The following is a 24,317-nucleotide window of genomic DNA, read 5'->3' on the forward strand; positions in this document are numbered from 1 at the left end:
CAGGGGGCGTGGTCAGCTGGAAATAATCACAATCCCATATCCAGGAAAAGCTCTACTAGTGCCTTTTGAAAAAGGGATAACAGACCCTCTCAAAAAACTAACCCTTAGATTGCTCTGAGCAGTTTTGCAATGTTTTCATTTCGTTTTCATGATATTGGCAGTTTTACAGGTTTAATATAAATCATTCACAACAAGAGCGCCCCCTGCTGTTCTGGCCAGCGAGCCAAAAGCTGATGCAGTTACTGATGCAGGAGGCATCTCCTGACACTTCTATGCTCAGTTCTATCACTGTTACAGACGAGCCTCCTGCATCGGTAACTGAAGCTTCTGGCTTTCTGCCTGGCCGGCATGGGGTGCTCCTGTTACAAATGTATGAAAAATAAAAGCGCTCTGAGCACTAATAATTCATTTAAAAATGCATTCAATCCATTTAAGGGTAAGCGAAGCCCAGAATCAGTATGGAAGGGACCAAAAAGGTAAGTGGTGCAAAGGAATATTCAAGGCATGGATATGGTAAAGAATAAAAAAACTTCCCAGCATGCCTTGCATTAATAAGAAAATAGTAGGATCATGGCAGCCGATTATTAGAACTAATACTAAGGGGCAGATTTATCGAAGTGAAGGTTCGAAGTTAAAAACTTTGAATTTCTAAGTAATTTTTGGGTACTTCGACCATCAAATAGTCCAACTTTGATTCGAAGTTGAAAAAAACGTAGAAATTTATCATGTAGTGTCTCTTTAAAACTTGAATTCGACCATTCACCACCTAAAAGCTGCCGAAGTGCTGTTTTAGCCTATGGGGGACCTCCTAGAACCCGTATGGAGGCAATTGGGGAGATCGAAGGTCAAAGTTCAAAGGCACTATTCCTTCGATCGTACGATTCAAAGTAGGCTGAATACGGACCACTGCGACCCCCAAAAAACTTCTACCTCAATTCGGTTGGTCTTTTTGAATTCGAGTTTCGAAGTTTTTTCAATTCAAAACTCGACCCTTGATAAATAAGCCCCCAGGAGGCAGATTCATCAAGAGTCAAACTGAAAATTCCAAATTCTAATTTTCGAGTTTTTTTATGGTCAAAACTGTCAAATTCGACTAGGGAGTTATTCAAATTCAATTAGAGTTTTTAAAAAAATTTGAATTTGATTTTTGAGATTTATCATGCTCTGTTTAAGAACTCGAATTCGACTATTCGCCACCTAAAACCTGTCGAATTGCTGTTTAAGTCAATGGGAGACGTCCTGGGATCAATTTGGAGTTGTTAGCAGCCTTCCTGACATTCGAGTTTTTAAAATTCAAACCGATTTCGATTTGAGTTTTCAGGTCCATTTAATTCACCCGCGTTTGAAAAATTCGATTTTCTTAAATAAATTTTGATTGGTTGAATTTCGAATTTATGGGAGTTTAGGGAAGTTTTTATAAACTCACATGAATTCGAAATTCGACCCTTGATAAATCTGCCCCTTAATATTCACCACTCGTATCTGAAAGGGTCACATAGGGGCAGATTTATCAAGGGTCGAATTTCGAGTTTATGGGAGTTTCTAAAAACTCCCATCACCTTCAAATTCGAATAAAAAAAATTACAGAAATTTATTAAAAAAAATAAAAATAGAATTTTTTTAAAAACGGATGACTAGGATCAAGCTGCAAATTCGAATAGAATTCGAATCAAAAAGTTAAAAATGAATTGTTTTTTTCAAAAGACCACCAAACAACTCCTAATTGATTGTAGGAGGTCCCCCATTGCCTAAAACACCAATTTGGCAGGTTTTAGATGGCGAATAGTTGAATTTGAATTCTTAAAGGGACAGTACATGATACATTTCAAAATTCGAATTTCTTTTAAATTCAAATCGAATTTGGACTATTCCCCTAATTACACTAAAATAAACTCAAAATTTTAATTTTCAATTCGACCCTTGATAAATCTGCCCTCTAATGTCTATTTAAGGGAACAGGCAAATCCAATGAAAGCAAGGGATATATATGGGAGACAGCTCCTACCTTCCAGTCTGTCTTAAAAAGTGCTCTTCGAATTCTCTTAAAGCTTTCCGTAACCTTTTCTTATGGGCTCTGGTCTCTCGAAGCTGATCCAGGAGCTCAGGCCTGAAAGGGATAATCCACAGGTACAACGCCGTCACTCTTATGTTTCCCACACATTATACCAAGGGGCTTAGAATCATATAATAATTTATAAAGGTCACAAATGTTTGAAACGAGAATTGAACTCCGACCCCGAAGGATTAAAGTAACTCAATTACTGAGCTACAGAGATAAACAGAATTATAACAAGCAAAATGAGTCGTAGAACCCATTAGAGAGATATATACAGTATATAATACACAAAAGCCATGAATATCTTGTAAATGATATCCTTATAAACGGTAAATTCTGATGTCATCAGTTATAAACGGTGAGTTCTGATGTCATCAGTTATAAACGGTGAGTTCTGATGTCATTTCTGTCACATGACTCACTGAAACTTGTGTATTATAATTAATAAAGTACCCCCAGTTGCAAATTATAAGGATATTAGAAGTTACCTCGGACTTCCATGACCTGTATGGTCATGAAACTCCTCGGTAACTTATAATATCCTTGTATTTTACAAGAGGGTGGATTTTATTCACTATTTATACTTTACACACTAACTGCACAAATTCTTAAATATGATAGGGTTTAAAGGGGTAGTTCACCTTTATGGTAACTTTTAGTATGTTATAGAATGGCCCATTCTAAGCAACTTTTCAATTGGTCTTCATTATTTATTGTATATAGTTTTTTTTATAATTATTTGTCTTCTTCTTCTGACACTTTCCAGCTTTCAAATGGGGGTCACTGACCCCATCTAAAAATAAATGCTCTGTAAGGCTACAATTTTATAGTTATTGCTACTTTTTATTATTCATAGTAACATAGTAAGTTAGGCTGAAAAAAGACACAAGCCCATCAAGTTCAACCTTTAAGTCTATATATAACCTGCCTAACTGCTAATTGATCTAGTTTCTATTCAGGCCTCTCCTATTCATATTCCAGTCTCTTATTCAAATCAATGCATGGTTGCTGGGGTAATTTGGACCCTAGCAACCAGATGGCTGAAATTGCAAACTGGAGAGCTGCTGAATAAAAAGCTAAGTAACTCAAAAACCACAAATAATAATAAATGAAAACCAATTGCAAATTGTCTCAGAATATCACTCTCTACATCATACTAAAATTTACGTTTAAGGTGAACTACCCCTTTAAGCAGAAGATTGTATTGACTGAGAAATATTTGCACACGTGGGGTGTTTTCATTTTCTTTTTTTGTTATGTCAAGAGATTAGGCTGCTTTCATTGATATATATATATATATATATATATATATATATATATATATATATATATATATATATATATATATATATATATCTCATCATGTATTATTGATACATATAATATTTATATTAAAAAGCTAAATAACTGAAAACACACAAATAATAACAAATGAAATAGATCACTCTCTACATCATACTTAAAGTTCATTTAAAGATGTACAACCCCTCTGAATAAACCTTTAGTATGATGCAGATGGTGACATTTTGAAACAATTTGCCATTGGTCTTCAAATTTTATTTTGTGTGGTATTTTAGCTGCTCACCAGTTTGGAATTCCAGCAGCTATCTGGTTGCTACAGTCCAATTTATCCTAGCAACCAGGCAGTTGTTTGTATTAGAGACTGAATTAATGAGAGGTTGCGTGAGGGGGGCTGTATGTTCCAAACCACTAACTTGTGCCTGGTACTATAGCTGAAATCAGTGCTTCTTAAGCATTTTTTCTCAGGGGACCCAAATGAAGTAGCAGAATCAGCTTTTTTTTAACCCAAAATAGTTTACTTAATCACCTTCTTTTCTTTTAAATGTCAGACTGTGGGAAGACACATTATTTCAGGACCAGCACTTAACAGAACGAGGAGCAGTTGTCTGGGCCCTGACCTGATAGATTAAAAACCCCTGCCTTAGGGCATTTACACGGGCGTTTTTCCCTGCGCTCCCCTGCGTTGCACTTTCTTCCGTTCAGCCGCAGGGGAGCGCAGGAGTAGACGCAGTCAATTATTGTGAAGGGGGCTGTACTCACACAGACGCATGTAAGCGGCAAACGCAGGTGGGACGCAGCATGTAGCTTTTCACCTGCATTCGGTGCATACATGCGTCTGTGTAAGTACAGCCCCCTTCACAATAATTGACTGCGTCTACTTCTGTGCTCCCCTGCGGCTGGGTAAATCTAGACGGGGATTTTTCCACCAAAACCTGATCCAAAAAAAGATAAAGAGGCAGTTGTGCAGTTGCTACTCAGTCTGGCACAATACCTGCTGCCAATCAATATATTATATAAAACCCCGAGGCTGGCTGAGGATCCCAGGCTGCGAAGGACGTCAGAGCTAAATTGTTCCGGCAGTTATCACAGCAGGGAAGGACTTTAATTTAGCTTATTTAGCTTTATTAAATCTAGGCTGGAGATTGGCTCAGAAATATATGGGATCAGAGTATTAGGGCAGAGACACACGCTCAGATCCGGGGAGATTAGTTGGCCAGCGACAAATCTCCTTCTTCTTCGGGGCGACTAATCTCCCTGAACTGCCTCCTGCCAGCTAGAATGTAAATTGCCAGCTCGATGGCACTCAGAGCGCTTCGTTTTCCGAAGTTGCTTCACGAGGAAACTTCGGGCGACTTCGGAAAACTAAGCGATCCGAGAAAAGTAAATTCGAATTTTTCAATTTTTTTTTTTTGTGGGTCAAAACTCTCAAATTCGAATTGTGAATTATCTAAACTCGACTGGAATTTGAATTTCGAGATTTATCAAACCTATACCCCCATACCCACCTAAAACCTTAAATACTATCCCAACCAAATTTCGAGTATATTCAAGTTTATTAGAGAGTTAAAAAAAAAAAAAAAAAAAAAACTCACATGAATTTGAAATTCGACCTTTGTTTGTTAGATGGGGACAGTGATCCACATTTGGAAATTGGAAAGAAAAAGGCAAATAATTAAAAAAAAAAACTATAAAAAAATAAATAATGAAGACCAATTGAAAAGTTACTTAGAATTGCTTCTATACCATAATAAAAGTTAACTTAAAGGTGAACCACCCCTATAAAGCATAGTGTGACATTAAGGAGGAAGGAAGGAAACTTACATGGACGCCTCGTGCAAGTTGGACATGGAGAAGGCGGGTTGCCTGATTGGCCGATCATCCAGCGTAGAGGCAAAGGTAGGTTCTAGTTCTGCGCTATAGTACACAAAGGCTTCATCTACTGCACTGTCCGACTCTGCAGCCAGAGTGTACTCATTGCCTCTCTGGGAACAGTCATCATCTGAATCTTCCTCTTCGTGCTTGGGGAAAACACATTAAAATAATGGCATTTACAATGCAGCATGGTACGATGGCTCCGTAATTAGGTAGAGGAGCACAGACCTTGCAATCATCAACCAACTGCCATTAGACTCCACCAGCTCAGCAAATGACAGTCAGAGCTGCCAATAAGGGTGTTTTAGCGCCACCTTTTGAGTAACTAAAAGAGGCCAAAATTGCTCCACGTGCCTGACACCAAAACCAGGCCAGTCTATGGATCAACACGGGGAGGCACATTTATCAAAGGTTGCATTCATGTGAGTTTTTAAAAACTCCCATAAATTCGACCAATCGAAATTTATTAAAAAAATAGAATTTTTTAAACTCGGATGAATTTAATGACCCGAAAATTCGTATCGTATTTGATTCGGATTTTAAAAACTCGATTCGAGTTTTTTTCCGAAAAAAACATGAATGTCAGGAAGGCTGCAAACAACTCCAAATCGATCCCTGGACGTATCCCATTGACTAAAATAACAATTCGGCAGGTTTTAGGTGGTGAATAGTCGAATTTAAGTTCTTAAAGGGCCAGAGCATGATGAATCTCGAAAATCAAATTCAAAAATTTTTTAAAAACTCGAATCTAATTTGAATAACTCCCTAGTCTAATTTGACTGTTTTGGCCATAAAAAAACCTGAAAATTAGAATTTCAAATTCGAATATTTAATTTGACCCCTGAGTCCTTACTGTCCAAAGAGGTATTCACATTACCCTAAATGTATCCATTTTTTATCATTATATCAATCTCAACTTTTTTTTTGCCATTTTAACTTTAAATTCTTTTAAGGTTGGTTTGTTTGCTTGGGAACATACACTGAACTGGCCTTCCACAGTGTTGGATTGGGTCCATCAGAGAACCTTATATGTCGGTCCAACTCTTACAACAGTTAGATGGAGACATTGTATAGAGTTTATACAGGATTATGGTGGAAATGAGAAAGGTATAATAAGGATAGGGAAGTCCACAATGGTCATGGTCAACTGGGAGATCCAATGGCAAACTGGCAGGCCATTCTGATCCTGGGCTTTGACTAGGGTGTCAAATACGTAGCTTGTATAAAGAATTTGGGTTATTTAATAAAAGGCACCAAGTTTGCCCAGGAGAAGAATAGCAACCAATCAGCATATATATCTTATTGGTTGCTATGGGTTGCTGGGCAAACTTAGTGTATTTTTATTAGGGATGCACCAAATCCAGGATTCGGTCAGGAATCAGCCTTTTTCAGCAGGATTCAGCCGAATCCTTGTGCCTGGCCTAACCGAATATGAATTTGCATGTGCAAATTAGGGACAGGAAGGGAAATCAAGTAACTTTTCATCGCAAAACAAGGAAGTAAAAAATGTTTTCCACTTTTTCGTTTCCAGCCCCTAATTTGCATATGTGGTTCTCGGCCAAATCTTTCATGAAGGGTTCAGGGATTAGCTGAATCCCAAATAGTGCATTCAGTGCATCCCTACTTTTTATTACATATGGAGTTTGCGTTGCACCTACAAACATTGAACCTACAAGGGGTATTCTTGACACAGAAAAGCAATATATGAATGGTTTTAAAGGAGAAGGAAAGGCTTGCACTTGGGTGTGCCAAATGTTAGGCACCCCCAAGTGATTGTATTTACTTACCTGAAACCCTGGGCTGGTGCTCCTATCAGCAGAAAACTGCCGGTGTTATACCAGTGAGCACCACGGATCGATCCACTTCTGTCTTCTTCTGTCGAAACGAAATAGCCGTCTTTTTATTTCAAGTTCGGCTTTTCGTTCTACTACGCATGCGCAGCCGCGCGAAGAAAGAGCAAGACAGAAGAAGATCGCTCCATGGTGCTCACTGGTATAACCCCGGGCCGGTGCAGTTTTCTGCTGATAGGAGCACCGGCCCGGGGTTTCAGGTAAGTAACTACAATCACTTGGGGGTGCCTTACATTTGGCACCCCAAAGTGCACAAAGCCTTTTCTTCTCCTATAGGTGGAGTTATTTCCTTGGATCCGCAAGTTGTATAATGGACCAATGCCAACGCTCTCGTGAGCTACACAATGACAATATCACTGAGCCAGATAAATAACGGACTTACTATAGTTGGAATCAGAGATGCCGTAGATAATAACTGCTTGATAATCCGATATCTGTCATAGAGGGGCTTCATAAGGCTTCGCTCCTGCTTTGTACCCTGAAAAGAAGAAGAAGCAGGTTTCCCTTTCTGTTAAAACCAATGAGAAAATACAATCAACAATTATTTAGGAAATTATGGAAAATAAGGTCCATTGGGGTTTGAGTAGCTGTAAGTGCACAGGTTGATCAAGGATCACATCCAGAATCCTGTACCTTAAATGTCTCAGGAAAATTAAGCAACTGCCTTTTCTCTTTCAGTCGGTTCCATACAGTTTCTACTGTATCCTCCACGGAACACAGGGCTGCGCTTGATGCCTCCGCCGGTTCCACCCCAATGGATGGGACACAGACTTCCTCCAACTTGCTGCTCTGTAAACCCCTTGCTACACTTTGGCCTTCAGAAATTTTCAGCTTGAGTTCTAAAATATAGGTTTGGGAGTAAAAACAGTGACTTTTCTTACATGTGAACCGTTATAGCCAGAAAAATGCATTGAAACAGAACAGTTCTTAATACTTGATCAGGCAATATGACAAAATCAGCTTGGTATAATTCCGTCCCCACACTAAATATTTTGTAGGGTCAACCTATAAGCTATTTGGGGTCGAGTGTTGTACACTGCTCATGAGAGATTTTGTCCCACTGTCCCCAGCAGGTTTGTTCTATTCATTGTCAGAGAATTCTTGTGCACAGAGCCCCTGATTCTCAGTTGGGATGAGGACTTTGACTTGGCCATTGTAGGACACTCAGCTAGTTGTTCTTGAGCCACTCCAGTGTTCTTATGTTCCTGAGTGTGGGGTCATTGTCCTGAAGAAATAAACCAAGTGTATTTTGCACCATCCATTTTTAATTGTCATTTAACAAGATGCCCTTCTGATGAAGTGGCCCCTCACTTTGAAGCAATGACCATCATGAGGATCAATCATCTCAAGAGCTTTATATAATTCTTGCCTGTGTGGGATGTTGGCCATTTCTCAACCAGAACCACATGAAAGCATATCTAAAAGGCTTTAAAATGACCTATATATGGTGGAAGCAACAAAAGGGAATCCTGTTATAACAGAAAGGAACTTGTCTTAGTCTGCATTGGACTTCATCCTTCAGTAGGACAATGATCCCAAACCCAAAGCAACACTGGAGTGGCCTAAGAACAAAAACCTGAATTTCCTGCAATGGCCCAGAGAAAGCCCTGATCTCAGTCTGACTGACAATTTGTGCGACTAATTGAGAAGAAATTAGGTGGGGGCAGGGAGAAAATGGCGGAGATGCACGTGTGACATCATGACATCTGTAGAATATATACAGATCCGCACACACTGCATAATATTGAGTGTGTGCGGATCCCTATATATTCTACAGTAGGGACCAAGCCTGGTCAACTGTTAACCAGCAACACCAACCAGTACATTGTATGTGAAACATAGGTGTGCGGTAGACCAATCCGATTTGACATCTTGACATGTCATGGACACAATCAATCTATACACAGAGCAGAGGAGATCACTTCACCACACGTGTCCTGAACCCAACCCAAACTAGCTTGACTTGGTCTGACCAATAACAACCCTGCAATATGGTAAGGAGCTGCAATAAGCACAATAAGCCACCACAAGAAGCAGAAGTCTAAATATGTAAAACTAGTTAATTCTTCAGGTCTTCATTTTTTTTTAATTACAGGTATTTGCTTTCTAAAAAAAAATAAAAAAAAAATAAAATAAAAGAATATTTTTAAAGTGAACAACCCCTTAAAACCCATCAAGGATATCATCCCACAAATGAGTAGTAGAATAAAATAAATGTTGCAGCTCACTGCTTGTGTTCTTTGGATTTTATGGTCTAAAGCAGATTCTGACACCCCAAATTCCTGCCAAAATTGCCAGAATTCCATTTAAAAAGAAAGTACACATGGTATGAGGGGTGGAATTACCTTTAAGCTGTTTACGAGCCTTGGCTAAATCATTCATCCATTTCAGGACTTCAGGATTGGATGTTTTGTCAGTGTGGGAAGGCTACAAAGAAAAGGAGAGGAGACACTAAAATCAATAAACAGATGGATCACCTGCACACTTTTTAGGAGGCTCAGCCAAATGGATTTGTTTTTCAGCCAATTGCGAGATTGGCCAGCAGAGTAATTTAGCAAATAAAATCACACATAATCCATAATTAAAAAGTATTTAGCAAGATAATCAGCCCATCTGCTTCCCCTTAGAGAAATGGCAACCCTTCCCTTTAATAAGGTGGATCCCTGAAAAAGCCTATTGTACATGAGCCTCCAAGTTGTGGTCCCAGAGGAACCTTCTAAAGGAGTTAAAGGACCTCTCAAGCCCCCTGACTTGGCGAGACTGGGAAGAAGTATTAATGACATCAGCATCAGGTAAGTGACCATGGATAGAGGATTGCGATGGATAGGCTCCATCTTGTTATAAACGGGTTGGACAATTTATGCAATCAGCATGAGATCACAATACTCTCCAGGTTGAGAAAAACACTTGGCTGGGTCAAAAACTGGCAGCTTACAGGAATTTGCAAAATCAAGAACTTTTACTTTTAGAGAATTATCCCCTAGAAGGGGTAACGTGTGCAAAATGCAAAAAAAAGTGCAAAATGCAAAAAAAGACATTGACTCACTCGATAATTTTTCTCCAGCTCAAATTTCTCTTCATACTTTCTGATCTTCCTCTTGAGGCTCTGGATTTGCTTTGTGAGCTGCACAACTGTCAGGGGCTCCTTGGAGACTTCACAGTTGCTTCTAGAGGAACTCCTTGGCCTGTGAATAAATGAAATGGATACAAAACCAAAAGAGATTAGATAGAATAGAACAAAGACATTACCATCCCACAGATATAATATTGTATCACTTTCAGAACTCCAGAGATCTTACCATGTAGTAAAAACCCTGTCCCCTCTTAGTGGGGAGACAAATCTGGGCCCCTATACCTACTCTACTGCTCCTTGGTAGGACAATATTCAGGCCTTGGTTGCACTTACTAAAGGTCATTTAATTGGTCGGGGGAAGCCCAATTATTTAGTTGTATGGGGCCCCAGATATCTGTTACTTGAACAATTACTGATGTGATGTCACATCAATCTTCACAACTCCAACCTCCATGATAGAGTAGTATCCCTGCCTTGGAGCACTGGGTCATGAGTTGGACTTTGACCAGGTCACTATCTGAATGGAGTTTGTATAGGTTTCTCTGGGTGCTTCTTTTTCCCCCCCAAGTTTCAAAAAGTGTTGGCAGGTTAATTGGCTTCTACTATATATTTTTTGTATAATTCAGTAGCACAGATCTAAAAAGTCTCAGAAAATATGTTGAGGCTTCTACTAAAGTGGTGAAAATTAGAGGACAAATGTCAGTTACTGTAGTCTCCATTCACAATACGGAATAATGAACTTAATACAAATGCAGAACGACTTTGGGACTCAAGGAAAAGACATCTCCTTACATCATGAAGGGCTGAGTACTTGGAGGAGATGGGGCAGACTCCGGATCCAAGTTATATCTCTGGCTTTGACTGAAGATGGAGCAGCGAGGGGAAAGTAGGGGGTTATCTCCATCAGTGATGTGGAACAAAAGCCGGCTCGTCCCAAAGCTGCGGTGATCATCTGTCCCATGATCTGCATCACTCTGAGAGTCCCAATGGACTGATACTGGTTCTAAGAGAAAGGATAAAATGAGATATTAGACAGTACAGAAATTGAACTGTATGCACAATTCCCTAAACATGCAAGGCATGATGACAGTGGTTTCTGAGCTTCTTCAGTTCAAGCTTCATTTAAAGGTCCAACATTTGCTCTTGGCCCTCCTTTAAAGGAGGAGTAAAGCCCAAAGTAACCACAGCCCTTTAGCAGTCTCCAAAGATGCCCCAGTAGCTCCCCATCTTCTTTTCTGCTGTTTCACTGCACATGCTCTGTGCTGCTGTCACTTACTGAGCTTAGGGACCCACCCACAATATACACAATAGAAAAAAATGTCACAATATAAGGCTGATTAGTAATTAATACAGATAACTACTACATGGCAGCACATAATACTCAGCCATGTAGCATCAGTTTATAAGACAGGCAAACCTTTTTTTGCATGATGATACGTGAAGACCCCTAAGCTTAGCGTCTCAACAGCTGCTCAGGGCCCACTGAGCATGTGCAGTGTCGCTGACACTCCTAACAGAATCCAAGATGGGAAACTCCTGTGACAACTTTAAAGGCCTGAATTATAACTAATAAAGAGATGCTGAAGCTTTAGGCTGATTCAATAAGTTCAATATATAGAATATGGCATTCCTAGCCATATTCATTTTTAGGGTTTAGTTCTCCTTTAAGGTCAACCCTTTGCTAAGAGCTCCCCATAGTTCATGAAATGAGTACAGTTTTAAGAAAATATTAGTCAACCAGTCATAGTTTCAAGAATATCTAGGACAGCAAATACCTAATTGCCCCAAATCTTACCCTTACTGACCTTCAAACTGGGCTTTCAGGAGAATCTAGTAGTGGAAATTACCATTTTCTCTAATCCTAACTGACCTTCGGACTGAACACCCAATTGCCCTGCTCCCCCACCCCTGCCATGATTCCATGTGTTTATCTTTAGCTTTTCCCAAATCAGGTGCCCATACATATATAGTGAATAAAGTACCCCCTATTGTAAAATATAAGGATATTATAAGTCACCCAGGAGTTCCATGACCATATAAAAGTACGAGGCTGAAGGCTGAGTGCTTTTATACAGGTCATGGAATTTCAAGATGACATCTAAATATCCTCATATTTTCCAACAAGGGGTACTTTATTATAATACGCAAGTTTTAGTGAGTCATGTGATATAAATGACATCAATATTCACCGTTTATAACTGATGACATCAATGGGCACGTTTTTTTAAGAATATAATATACAAGATATAAGATATTCATGGCTTTTGTGTATTATATAGAAATAAATAACTTCTGACTTGGCCTGTATAGTTCCCTAAAACAGCCTGATCTGTTATAAGCCACCTTCAAATAAATATTTGTATTCAAACACATTATGCCGCAATCCCAAGGATTCTGTTAACTGCTCTCACACTAAATATAACCAATATATCAACCATCCAGTTTCTGATAGGACACAATAGATTTCTGTAAAAAAAAGTTAGCAGATCCGACTATGAAAAAGTGGTGATGGAGGGGTGAAATCTGAGCAGCTTTGAACCACGGACAAGGTGTGTGTCCATCTCCTTAAAAAGTCAATATTGGAAAGGTATGCTTAACATCCTATATGAATAGATAGGTCAGTTCAACAGTTTCTCCATGGAAAAGACCAATGAAAGGATAAGTGTTTGCATAGCACTTAGTGGACTTACCTAACCCTAGTTACACAGAAGGAAATCAATACACTGTGAGTAAACATTGTTGATAACAGTATAATAATGCCGAGAGCATACTTCTAGAGAATTCCCTTTATCTGCTCACAGTCAATCAACATATGTTCCCAAAACAGCAAATAATGGAACAGCCAATGAAAACTACATCTGTGATATAACCTACCTATTCATCACCCACTACACAATAAGAATGTCAGCTCTTTGAGCAGGTTCCTCTTCGCTGACTACCGGTAATCTAGATTCTCAGCATGCTTACTGATGTCCTCCCACACTCTTCAGATTTATTGGCTTCTTTGTAGTTATTAGTGTAGGTAACAACACAGTTGTCTGTACTATAAGGCTACATCCACACTGGAGAAATATGTTGTCTGTACAGGGCACCTTAATTATCAGCATATTTATATGATAGGTAGATGTCCAGTCTATAGTCATTAGCTTTTGGCAGGAGATGGGATTTGTGTATAACACCAAGCAAAGGGCAGCTGGTTGGTCAACACAATTATATAAAGTGTTGCTATCACCATAGAGTCCAACTGTCATCAATCTAGACTACGGTCACCAGCCCAGTCTACAGTCCCCATCTTGCTCCATGTTCTCCATCTTGCTCCACGGTCCCCATCTGGCTCCATGGTCCCCATCTGGCTCCACAGTCCCCATCTTGCTCCACAGTCCCCATCTTGCTCCACAGTCCCCACCTTGCTCCACAGTCCCCACCTTGCTCTATGGTCCCCACCTTGCTCTAGGGTCCCCATCTTGCTCTACTGTCCCCATTTTGCTCTAGGGTCCCCATCTTGCTCCACGGTCCCCATCTTGCTTCACGGTCCCCATCTTGCTCCACAGTCCCCATCTTGCTCCACAGTCCCCATCTTGCTCCACAGTCCCCATCTTGTACTAGGGTCCCCACCTTGCTCTAGGGTCCCCATCTTGCTCTAGGGTCCCCATCTTGCTCTACGGTCCCCATCTTGCTCTACGGTCCCCATCTTGCTCTACGGTCCCCATCTTGCTCTAGAGTCCCCATCTTGCTCTAGGGTCCCCATCTTGCTCTAGGGTCCCCATCTTGCTCCACGGTGCCCATCTTGCTTCACGGTCCCCATCTTGCTCCACAGTCCCCATCTTGCACTAGGGTCCCCACCTTGCTCTAGGGTCCCCATCTTGCTCTACTGTTCCCATTTTGCTCTAGGGTCCCCATCTTACTCTACAGTCCCCATTTTGCTCTACAGTCCCCATCTTGCTCTACAGTCCCCATCTTGCTCTATGGTCCCCATCTTGCTCTACAGTCCCCATCTTGCTCTACAGTCCCCATCTTGCTCTACGGTTGCTCTACTCACACCACAGAATAGAAGAGGTGGGCTTTTCTATTCCTGCTCCCACACCCAAACTCTTCCTATCAATAACATACACCCTTATTTGACCCCTCAACAAAGACAAACATGATTGAGGCATTGCCCATGCTCACTTTTTGGATATTTCTTACAGTTTTATAGAACTAGGTAATATCAAACGAAATGTATTAACATCAAGAATGTTTTGTTTTGTTTGTTTTTTAATTATCTATTAAGATCATTCAAACAGAACTGTAGCTAATTAGAACATTAACTCATGAAGACTTCCGATACAAAAACAAGGTAAAAATGAGTCAGGCCTCACTGGGAGTTCTGTTTAACTAGAAGCAATTTGAGGATTTGCTGATATAATGTAGGACATGTTAGAGCCTTGGGAACCAGCGCCGCAGCAAATACTCTGGTGGCCGTTTACAAGTTGTATTGTGTTACACATTCATTTTTCAGCTACAATTTGTTTGTTTGAATCCAGGTGACTGATACCCCCCTCCAATTGAATAATATACTAAATAACAATGAACAAAAGATTCTGAATCTATGAATAAGATAGTAGCAGGACTAAATCAATGATCTTATGTTACAAAGCAATGTATAAGGTGGGAGTACAGAATAAAGGGATCAAAACACTGCTGCTAAGCCATACATTATCCAATTTCTGGACTACATGCCCAACATCTCTCTACCATATTATCAGTTAAGACTTCTTGGAGCTGTAGCCCAGTAACATCCATGTTGTATTCTTAAAGGAATATCTATAAAAGTCCTCCAGCTTTAGCAGACTAGCCATCCTATAAATGCAACAGAATCAATGAAAGTCCCACCTGATATGTCTACAGTTGGATCTACAAGATACCAAAACCAAGGGTTCCCACTAAATGCTGAAACATAGTTGGTCGGATTTGCTGCCATTCAGCCACAAGAGTATTAGTAAAGGTTGAGCACTGATGTCGGGGTTCCCATTTATCCCACCGGGGTTCAGTTGGTTTTGAGGTCAGGGCTATGTGAAGGCCTTTCAAGTTCTTCCACCCATATGAACAAAACCCATTCTTTATAGATCTGGCTTTGTGCATAGGGCATTATTGTGCTGAAAAGAAAGGGTCTTCCCCAAATTGTTGCCACAAAATAGGAAGCAAGCAAGTAGGATGAATTGCCAAGAATGTCATTGTACACTGTAAACTTGACTCTGCACCGAGTCCAAAGAAGAACAAGCTCCATGAAACAGGTTATTTAAAGGGGTTGTTCACCTTTGAGTTAATTTTTAGTATGATGTAGAGAGTGATATTCTGAGACAATTTGCAATTGGTTTTCATTTTTTTATTATTTGTGTTTTTTGAGTTATTTAGCTTTTTACTCAGCAGCTCTCCAGTTTGTAATTTCAGCAGTCTGGTGGCCCTAGCAGCCATGCGCTGATTTGAATAAGAGACTGGAATATGAATAGGAGAGGCCTGAATAGAAAGAGTAAGAGTAATAAAAAGTATCAAAACCAATAAATGTGTAGCCTTACAGAGTATTTGTTTTTTCGAGGCACAATCACAGGCAAAAGAAAAATCAAGATCCGTGTAAGTCAAAACAGTTCAAAACGCGTGGTGACAACTGTTATAAACAGCATACATATTGACTGGAGATTCATCAGGCTAAAATGGGAGATATTCTACTGCAACTGACTGTCAAGTACTATTGATTTGAGTGGCTGCTATTAAAGGGAGCTCTAACTCACGAGTTTCTAGTCGTCAATATACAGGGCCTGAAGCCAGAAACAATTTTAATTTATCAGCAATATAAGGGCAATAATCTGATATATATTTCCTCTGTACAGGTATGAACAAAAGGATCTCCAGCACACGTAACATGCTCAAGGGATTACTCCCGTGTTTAATGTCAATCCAACAGATACAATGTTTCGGGGGCATACACTTTCATCAGGTGCTCAAAACCACCCACCACCTTCCTCAAATCCATTAATTGCAGGTATCCACCCCTCCAATTATGTAAATTACAAAAAAAATTACAAAAAATGTAAAGTTGCATGTGCAACGTCTTGCCTCTGTACAGGTATGGCATCTCATTATCCAGGAAACCCATTATCCAGAAAGCTCAGAATTTCAGGAACACCATCTCCCATAGACTCCATTATAATCAAATAAGTCTATTTTTTTCGTAATTTCCTTTTTCTCTGTAATAATAAAACAGTATCTTGTACTTGATCCGAACTAAGATATAATTAATCCTTATTGGAGGCAAAACCAACCTATTGGGTGTTTATATTATTTATAAGTAGACTTAAGGTATTGAGATCCAAATAACAGAAAGATCCCTTGTCCAGAAACCCCCTGAGTATTCTAGATAACAGGGCCCATACTAATTATTTCTACAGAATTGCAGTATATTTGTCAGCCTTTTAGCACTGTGGGGCTCATTTATCAACACTGGGCAAAATTGCGCACGGGCAGTTACCTATAGCAACCAATCAGTGATTAGCTTTTTAAAGCCAGTTGCAAGCAGTACAATGAATGCAGCAATCTGATTGGTTGCCATGGGTTACTGCCCATTGGCAAATTTGCCCATTGTTGATAAATGAGCCCCACTTGTGTTTTGATTCCAAATCATCTCAGTGAATGAATGGCCTTGTGCCTACAGACTGTAGATACCTGTATAATTCTTATATAAACTATAAACTGTATCCTGTGCTTGAATGGCTGCCCCCATGGCTACACAGCAGCTTATTTATATAAACTATAGTAGTACTTATCCGTTATCTACTGTGTATCCTGTGCTTGAATGGCTGCCCCCATGGCTACACAGCAGCTTATTTATATAAACTATAGTAGTACTTATCCGTTATCTACTGTGTATCCTGTGCTTAAATGGCTGCCCCCATGGCTACACAGCAGCTTGTTTATATAAACTATAGTAGTACTTATCTGCTATCTACTGTGTATCCTGTGCTTGAATGGCTGCCCCCATGGCTACACAACAGCTTGTTTATATGAACTATAGTAGTACTTATCTGTTATCTACTGTGTATCCTGTGCTTGAATGGCTGCCCCCATGGCTACACAGTAGCTTGTTTATATAAACTATAGTAGTACTTATCTGTTATCGAATGTGTATCCTGTGCTTGACTAGCTGCCCCCATGGCTACACAGCAGTTTGTTTATATAAACTTTAGTAGTACTTATCTGTTATCTACTGTGTATCCTGTGCTTGAATGGCTGCCCCCATGGCTACACAGCAGCTTGTTTATATAAACTATAGTAGTACTTATCTGTTATCTACTGTGTATCCTGTGCTTGAATGGCTGCCCCCATGGCTACACAGCAGCTTGTTTATATAAACTATAGTAGTACTTATCTGTTATCTACTGTGTATCCTGTGCTTGAATGGCTGCCCCCATGGCTACACAGTAGCTTGTTTATATAAACTATAGTAGTACTTATCTGTTATCGAATGTGTATCCTGTGCTTGACTAGCTGCCCCCATGGCTACACAGCAGTTTGTTTATATAAACTTTAGTAGTACTTATCTGTTATCTACTGTGTATCCTGTGCTTGAATGGCTGCCCCCATGGCTACACAGCAGCTTGTTTATATAAACTATAGTAGTACTTATCTGTTATCTACTGTGTATCCTGTGCTTGAATGGCTGCCCCCATGGCTACACAGCAGCTTGTTTATATAAACTATAGTGTATCTTGTGCTTTCCAGCAATGCAGGAAACAATGTAACATACACAAGGCGTATGTATCTGTAATATTACATTTCTAGCAGTGTGATTCTCTTATTTGTGTCACTGTGTTATTAACACAGACAGGAAAAGCCTGTTCCAGCTTGTCGCTTGTACTAATAACTCCCATTGTTGTGGGACATGACACTAAGTGCTGCACAAACAATAGCCCAGGACACAATGTATATTACGAGCTGCACCAGAGTGGATCTGTTCTCTCACCTGAGCCCTATCCTATTTACCCAGCTGTAAGATATTTTTATGGACAATATCAATATTAATATGAAATATTAATATTAGTCCATAATAATACAATAATTATAATCAGGGCTTCATGTAAGTTCCCTGAACAACAGCTTTCACATTAAATAACAAAATCAAGATGGCAATTTCTTACCCAGCAATACAACACAAAGAATTTTCAGTTATACATAAACATTTCCCCTTGTCCTGCATAGCAACCAATCAGCACTTAGCTTTCACAGTTCTGTTGTAGGCAGGGAAATTAAATGGGTTGTTCACCTTTAAATTTACTTTTAATATGATGTAGAGAGTGATATTCTGACAGTTTGCAATTGGTTTTAATGTTTTATCATTGAAGGTTTTTGAGTTATTTAGCTTTTTATTCAGCAGCTCTCTTGTTTGTAATTTCAGCAGTCTGGTTGCTAGGGTCCCAATTACCCTAGCAACCATTGATTTGAATTTGACTGGGATATGAATAGGAGAGGCCTGAATAGAAAGATGAGTGATAAAAAGTAGTAATAACAATACATTTGTAGCCTTAGGGTAAGGCCACACTGGGCGATCTGGGGAGATTTGGTCGCCTGGCGACTAATCGCCTCGTCTTTGCAGCGACCAATCTCCCCAAATGCCTTCCCTCAATCTGCGCTGGCTAAAATGAAAAAACGCTGGCGCTAATCAAACGCATCGAAGTTTCCTCGGGCGACTTCGGAAAACGAATCGCCGCGTGTGATTACCGCTGGCGTTTTTTTTTTTTTATTTTAGCCGGCGCAGAGTGAGGGAAGGCGTTTGGGGAGATTGGTCGCCACAAAGCCAGGCGACCAAATCTCCCCAAAACGCCCAATATGGCCTTACCTTTAGGGTCAGGGCACACAAGCAGATTTGGGGAGATTAGTTGCCCAGCAACAAATCTCCTCTTCTTCGGGCGACTAATCTCCCCGAAGTGCCTCCCCTGCGTTTCCTTGTCAGGAAACTTCGGACGACTTCGGAAAACGAATCGATCCGAGTGCCAAGACAAGGGAGGCAGTTCGGGGAGATTAGTCACCCAGAAGAAGAGGAGATTTGTCTCCGGGCGACTATTCTCCCCGAATCTGCCTGTGTGCCCTGACCCTAACAGACCATTTGTTTTTGGGGTTTTTTAGATGGGGTCAGTGACCCCCATTTGAAAGCTAGAAAGAGTCAGAAGAATAAGGCAAATAATTAAAAGAAAATAAAAATAATGAAGACCAATATAAAAAGTTGCTTAGAATTAGCCATTTTATAACATACTAAAGGTATCTTAAAGGTGAACCACCCCTTTAAAACAAACATCTGATTGGTTGCTCTCAATTAAAAAGACTAATGCAAACTCTGCTTGGGTTTGGGCATGACCCTTCCAGCTGGTGAGTCACACATACAAAGGAAAGATACCTGCCCCCTACACGGAAGAGACTGGAGAGCACGGGGTTAAATATGCATCCAATGCCCAGATCCACTGCCATTAAAGCCTATGAGATTAGTCTCCATTAAAGATTCAATTCTGTAATTGGTTTCTGAGTGAATGGTTTCTACTCTCCTGTTTCTTCCTTCATGTGTTTTTCTCCTGAATAATTCAGTATTTATCATTAGGGAACAGATATTGTTTGTTTGTTTGTTTGTTTGTTGTTCCCTGTTGGGGGGGGTTCTAGGGATAGTGCGGCCACTCCAGTTTCAGCGTGTGCTTTAGCGCAGGCGACTTTTCATTATAGCGGATGGGAAGACACAAAGAGGCAGTTCAGGGAGATTGTCGCCCAGAAGAAGAGGCGATTAGTCGCCAGGCGACAAAATCTCCCAGGAATCTCCTCGTGTGAACTAACCCTTAGGGTTAGATTCGGGGAGATTAGTCGCCCGCCGGCTAAAATGAAAATCGCTGGCGGGGTGGCAATCGGAGCAATCCGTTTTTCGAAGTAGACCGAAGTTTCCTCGTGAGGCAACTTCATAAAACAAAGCGTTTCCCGCCGGCGATTTTCCTTGTGGGATAAGGGGACACCTCTATGTCTGCCCCAGACCCTCAGGAATATAATGCAGATGAAGACAGACAGATACAGGTGAATTCATTGGAGGGGACAGGTCTCTGCTGCAATTTTTGGGAAAATCTAATATAAGCTTCCTAATACTGAAATAAGAAACTTTCTAAATATGATCGATTAAAAATGTTGTACTGTTTCTGAAATAATCAAGTTTATCTTCACTATTCCTCTCTCAGCATCTGTTTCTCTTCATTCTCTCTTCATGCAGCAGTTGGGTGTCAGATATTCACTGACAGTTGGATCCAATATATCTTATAGGGGGGCTTCCTTTCCTAGCAGATGTATTAGAGCTCACTCAAATAACTGATTCCAGTACAAACAAAATCTAACAAAATCACTGCCTTTTGAACAAATTCTGCATGTAGAGAGACATGATGTCTGGTGATTTTAATAGAGTGAGCTCTAATACATCTTCTAGGCAAAAGGGGCCCCCCTATAAGATATATTGGATCTAACTGTCAATGAATATCTGACACCCAACTGCTGCATGAAGACAGAATGAAGAGAAACAGATGCTGAGAGAGGAATAGTGAAGATAAACTTGATTATTTCAGAAACAATGCAGAATATTTAATTGACCATACTTAAAAAGTTTCTTATTTCAGTATGAGGAAGCTTATATTAAATATTCATTTTCACAATAGTTCCCCTTTAAGGTTCAGGGAGCAAAGTGTGTCTGAGATGTGAAGCCTAGGGCAGAACCAGGTCTAAATACAGCTCTGACTACAGCACCATATTTAAATATATAAAGCTTTGTGGGAGTTGAAGTCCCATCTGGTAGAGTCCTGCAGCGGATCGGGTACCTGCGGGTTACCCGCAAAAACCTGCGGAACCCTGCGGGTGGATGTTCTGGGTGCGGGTATAGATATGGGTCGGCGGTTCTGCGGGTTTGCAGCTCTTCTCAATAGCGATATTTACTCCTTCCGATGATGTCACTTCCGGCTTACAATGGCAGCACTTCCTGATTTTTGATGGTCAGCGGGTCAGGTAGCGGGTAAGAATGCGGGTTGCGGGTCGGGTTCCAAAAAATGGACCAGCGCAGGACTCTACCATCTGGAGACCCACAGGGCCATACACTAATTACACCCAATACATGAGGCAATTTGTCAGTTGCGCCTTTTTTTGAGCATGTGGAACAAAGCTGGAGCAAAGCATAAGGTGCAGCACATTTGGGTGCAAGATAGTCCCAGAAATCAATGGCTGTAGCAGTTAAATCCCAATGAATTTAAGTCTGTGCCTATGTCCCACCCTTTATATTGCGGGTGCAAGTTGTGCCCAACTGCCCGGCATTCACTAACTGGCACCTGGAAGATCACTGGATGCACCAATCACATTGACGCTAGAATTTTAGCAAAGACCGTGCGATAAATTTTATTTGTACAAATAATTATTTGTTTATTTTGTATATATTGCATGTTTAGTAACGGCACTAATTTCACTCATTGGGGCTCAGCTTTTTTAGGGGCAAATTTACGATAAACACAAACATGTCACATTGATTAGCATTGCAGTTAGGTTCCTAGGATCAATTCCATCCAGGGCACTATCTATGTTCTGCCTGTAAGTGTACGTGGGCTTCCTCTGGTTACTCCGCTTTCCACCCACACTCCAGAAACATACAGGCAGGTTCACCGATAAAACTGATGCCCGGTGTGGGTAAATGTTATAGGGACCTTAGATTGTAAGCTCCACTGGGACAGGGACAGCTGTATAATATCAATACAGCACTGCTGGATATGTTGCTTCTATATGAATGATAAATTAATATAATATATTTGTTTTATTAGTTACATAACTATAAAGTGTGTGCTGTGTCCCCTTAATTTATCCATTCCCAGGGGGCACATAGGAGGCAGCATGGATGTGATATCAGCTAAACAGGTGCCTCCAGGCTTTGCCCTATTTATTATCCTGCACGCAAAACAGATGGTTAAAGAGAATAAAACAGGTGTAAGGAAATAGCCTGGCCCTTATCTATATGATTGGCACAGGCAGGTTCACTGATAAAACTGAGCCCAGTGTGGGTGAATATCATAGGGACCTTAGATTGTAAGCTCCACTGGGGCAGGGACAGCTCTATAATATCAATACAGTGCTGTTGAATATGTTGCTGCTATATAAATGACGATATGGATGTAGATTCCAATGGGACAACCTCACTAAAAGTAGACCTCGCATTAGAAAAGTATGGGCACTCCTGCATTAAAAAAAAACATTCCCAGTGAGCACATAGGAGGCAGCATGGATGTGATATCAGATAAACAGGTGCCTCCAGGCTTTGCCCTATTTATTATCCCGCAAGCAGCACAGATGGTTAAATAGAATAAAATAGAAGGAAAAGGTCTGGCCCTTATCTGTATGATTGGCACAGACAGGTTCACTGATAAAACTGACCCCAGTTTGGGTGAATGTCATAGGGACCTTAGATTGTAAACTCCACTGGGGCAGGGACAGCTGTATAATATCAATACAACACTGTTGAATATGTTGCTGCTATATAAATGATAAATGAATGATAATATATTTGTTTATTATTTATATAACTATAAAGTGTGTGCTGTGTCCTCTTAATAAATGCATTCCCAGGGGGCATATAGGAGGCAGCATGGATGTGATATCAGATAAACAGGTGCCTCCAGGCTTTGCCCTATTTATTATCCCGCAAGCAGCACAGAGGGTTAAAGAGAATAAAATAGATGTAAGGAAAAAGTCTGGCCCTTATCTGAATGATTGGCACAGGCAGGTTCACTGATAAAACTGACCCCAGTATGGGTGCATGTCATAGGGACCTTAGATTGTAAGCTCCACTGGGGCAGGGACAGCTGTATAATATCAATACAACACTGTTGAATATGTTGCTGCTATATAAATGATAAATGAATGATAATATATTTGTTTATTATTTATATAACTATAAAGTGTGTGCTGTGTCCTCTTAATAAATGCATTCCCAGGGGGCATATAGGAGGCAGCATGGATGTGATATCAGATAAACAGGTGCCTCCAGGCTTTGCCCTATTTATTATCCCGCAAGCAGCACAGAGGGTTAAAGAGAATAAAATAGATGTAAGGAAAAAGTCTGGCCCTTATCTGAATGATTGGCACAGGCAGGTTCACTGATAAAACTGACCCCAGTGTGGGTGCATGTCATAGGGACCTTAGATTGTAAGCTCCACTGGAGCAGGGACAGCTGTATCATATGTGTCTGCTATATAAATGAAGATAATATATTTGTTTTAACTATAAAGTGTGTGCTGTGCCCCCTTAATAAATCCATTCCCAGTGGGCACATAGGAGGCAGCATGGATGTGATATCAGCTAAACAGGTGCCTCCAGGCTTTGCCCTATTTATTATCCAGCACTGATGCAGCACAGAGGGTTAATAAAGAATAAAACAGGTGTGAGGAAAGAGCCATTACCTGTATGATTGGCACAATCGCTGGGCACGCACTGGGCGAGAGGACTGGGGGTCTCCTTGGAGCAATGAGCCCGGACCACCTCCTCCTGGCATGGCAAGAACGCAGGGCACAGGTCCGGCTCCGGGGCCTGCAGCTTGAGGAAAGGATTCTGCAAACAGAAGCAGAACATCAGGCTGCCTGAGAACGGCCACCAGCACCAACAAACAGCAGCAGCAGCTAATAATGATAATAATAATAATAATCCGGCGATTCCCCCCTCCACCCGCGGATCTCCCCAGACGCGACACGTGCGGTAAGACGCCCCCTCCTGGATAAGGAATTATTAATGGTGATTCCGTCACACTGACCTCATTTTGCTCGTGTGTCTGTGCGCAGGAGAGAAGGAGGGGGCTGTGTATTCCCTAAGCCTGATTCTCATTCATCCCTGGCAGCTCAATGTGCCCTCACTGGCGCCCCGTCACCATCCCGCACCTTTGCGCACCGGTAATTACGCACGGCCGGGCGCTTTGTTTACGCTCTGCTCTCCGTCCGCTGCAGCTGGCAGTTTGGGGCAGAGGGTGACATTTGTACAATAATGACATTCAGAAAGGATGCTGGGAGTTGCTATGCAACGGCAGCTGGTGGGGCGTCATGCTTGCAATTTCCCACTGGTCCCCCACGGGCCCCTCTTCTCTAATCCAGCG

At 40.8% G+C, this 24,317-nt stretch overlaps 1 protein-coding gene across 4 annotated transcripts in view; it reads right to left on the reverse strand.

Moving 5' to 3' along the window:
- LOC108696075 (protein FAM13C) overlaps positions 1 to 24,317 on the reverse strand; it is a 176,589-nt gene that overhangs the window by 1,113 nt on the left and 151,159 nt on the right. For 2 of the 4 annotated variants that reach the window (XM_041570199.1, XM_018225077.2), the window contains 9 exons: positions 23,635 to 23,782; positions 10,946 to 11,156; positions 10,127 to 10,265; positions 9,426 to 9,507; positions 7,714 to 7,919; positions 7,463 to 7,558; positions 5,180 to 5,376; positions 4,951 to 4,968; positions 2,006 to 2,107 (listed from right to left, as the gene is read on the reverse strand). In XM_041570199.1, coding sequence (XP_041426133.1) covers positions 2,006 to 2,107; positions 4,951 to 4,968; positions 5,180 to 5,376; positions 7,463 to 7,558; positions 7,714 to 7,919; positions 9,426 to 9,507; positions 10,127 to 10,265; positions 10,946 to 11,156; positions 23,635 to 23,782 — 1,199 coding nt within the window. The remainder of the gene's footprint in view (positions 1 to 2,005; positions 2,108 to 4,950; positions 4,969 to 5,179; positions 5,377 to 7,462; positions 7,559 to 7,713; positions 7,920 to 9,425; positions 9,508 to 10,126; positions 10,266 to 10,945; positions 11,157 to 23,634; positions 23,783 to 24,317) is intronic. The other 2 variants (XM_041570201.1, XM_018225078.2) reach the window with 1 other exon arrangement.

Source organism: Xenopus laevis, chromosome 7L (genome assembly GCF_017654675.1).
Source record: "Xenopus laevis strain J_2021 chromosome 7L, Xenopus_laevis_v10.1, whole genome shotgun sequence".
Classification (NCBI taxonomy): domain Eukaryota; kingdom Metazoa; phylum Chordata; class Amphibia; order Anura; family Pipidae; genus Xenopus; species Xenopus laevis.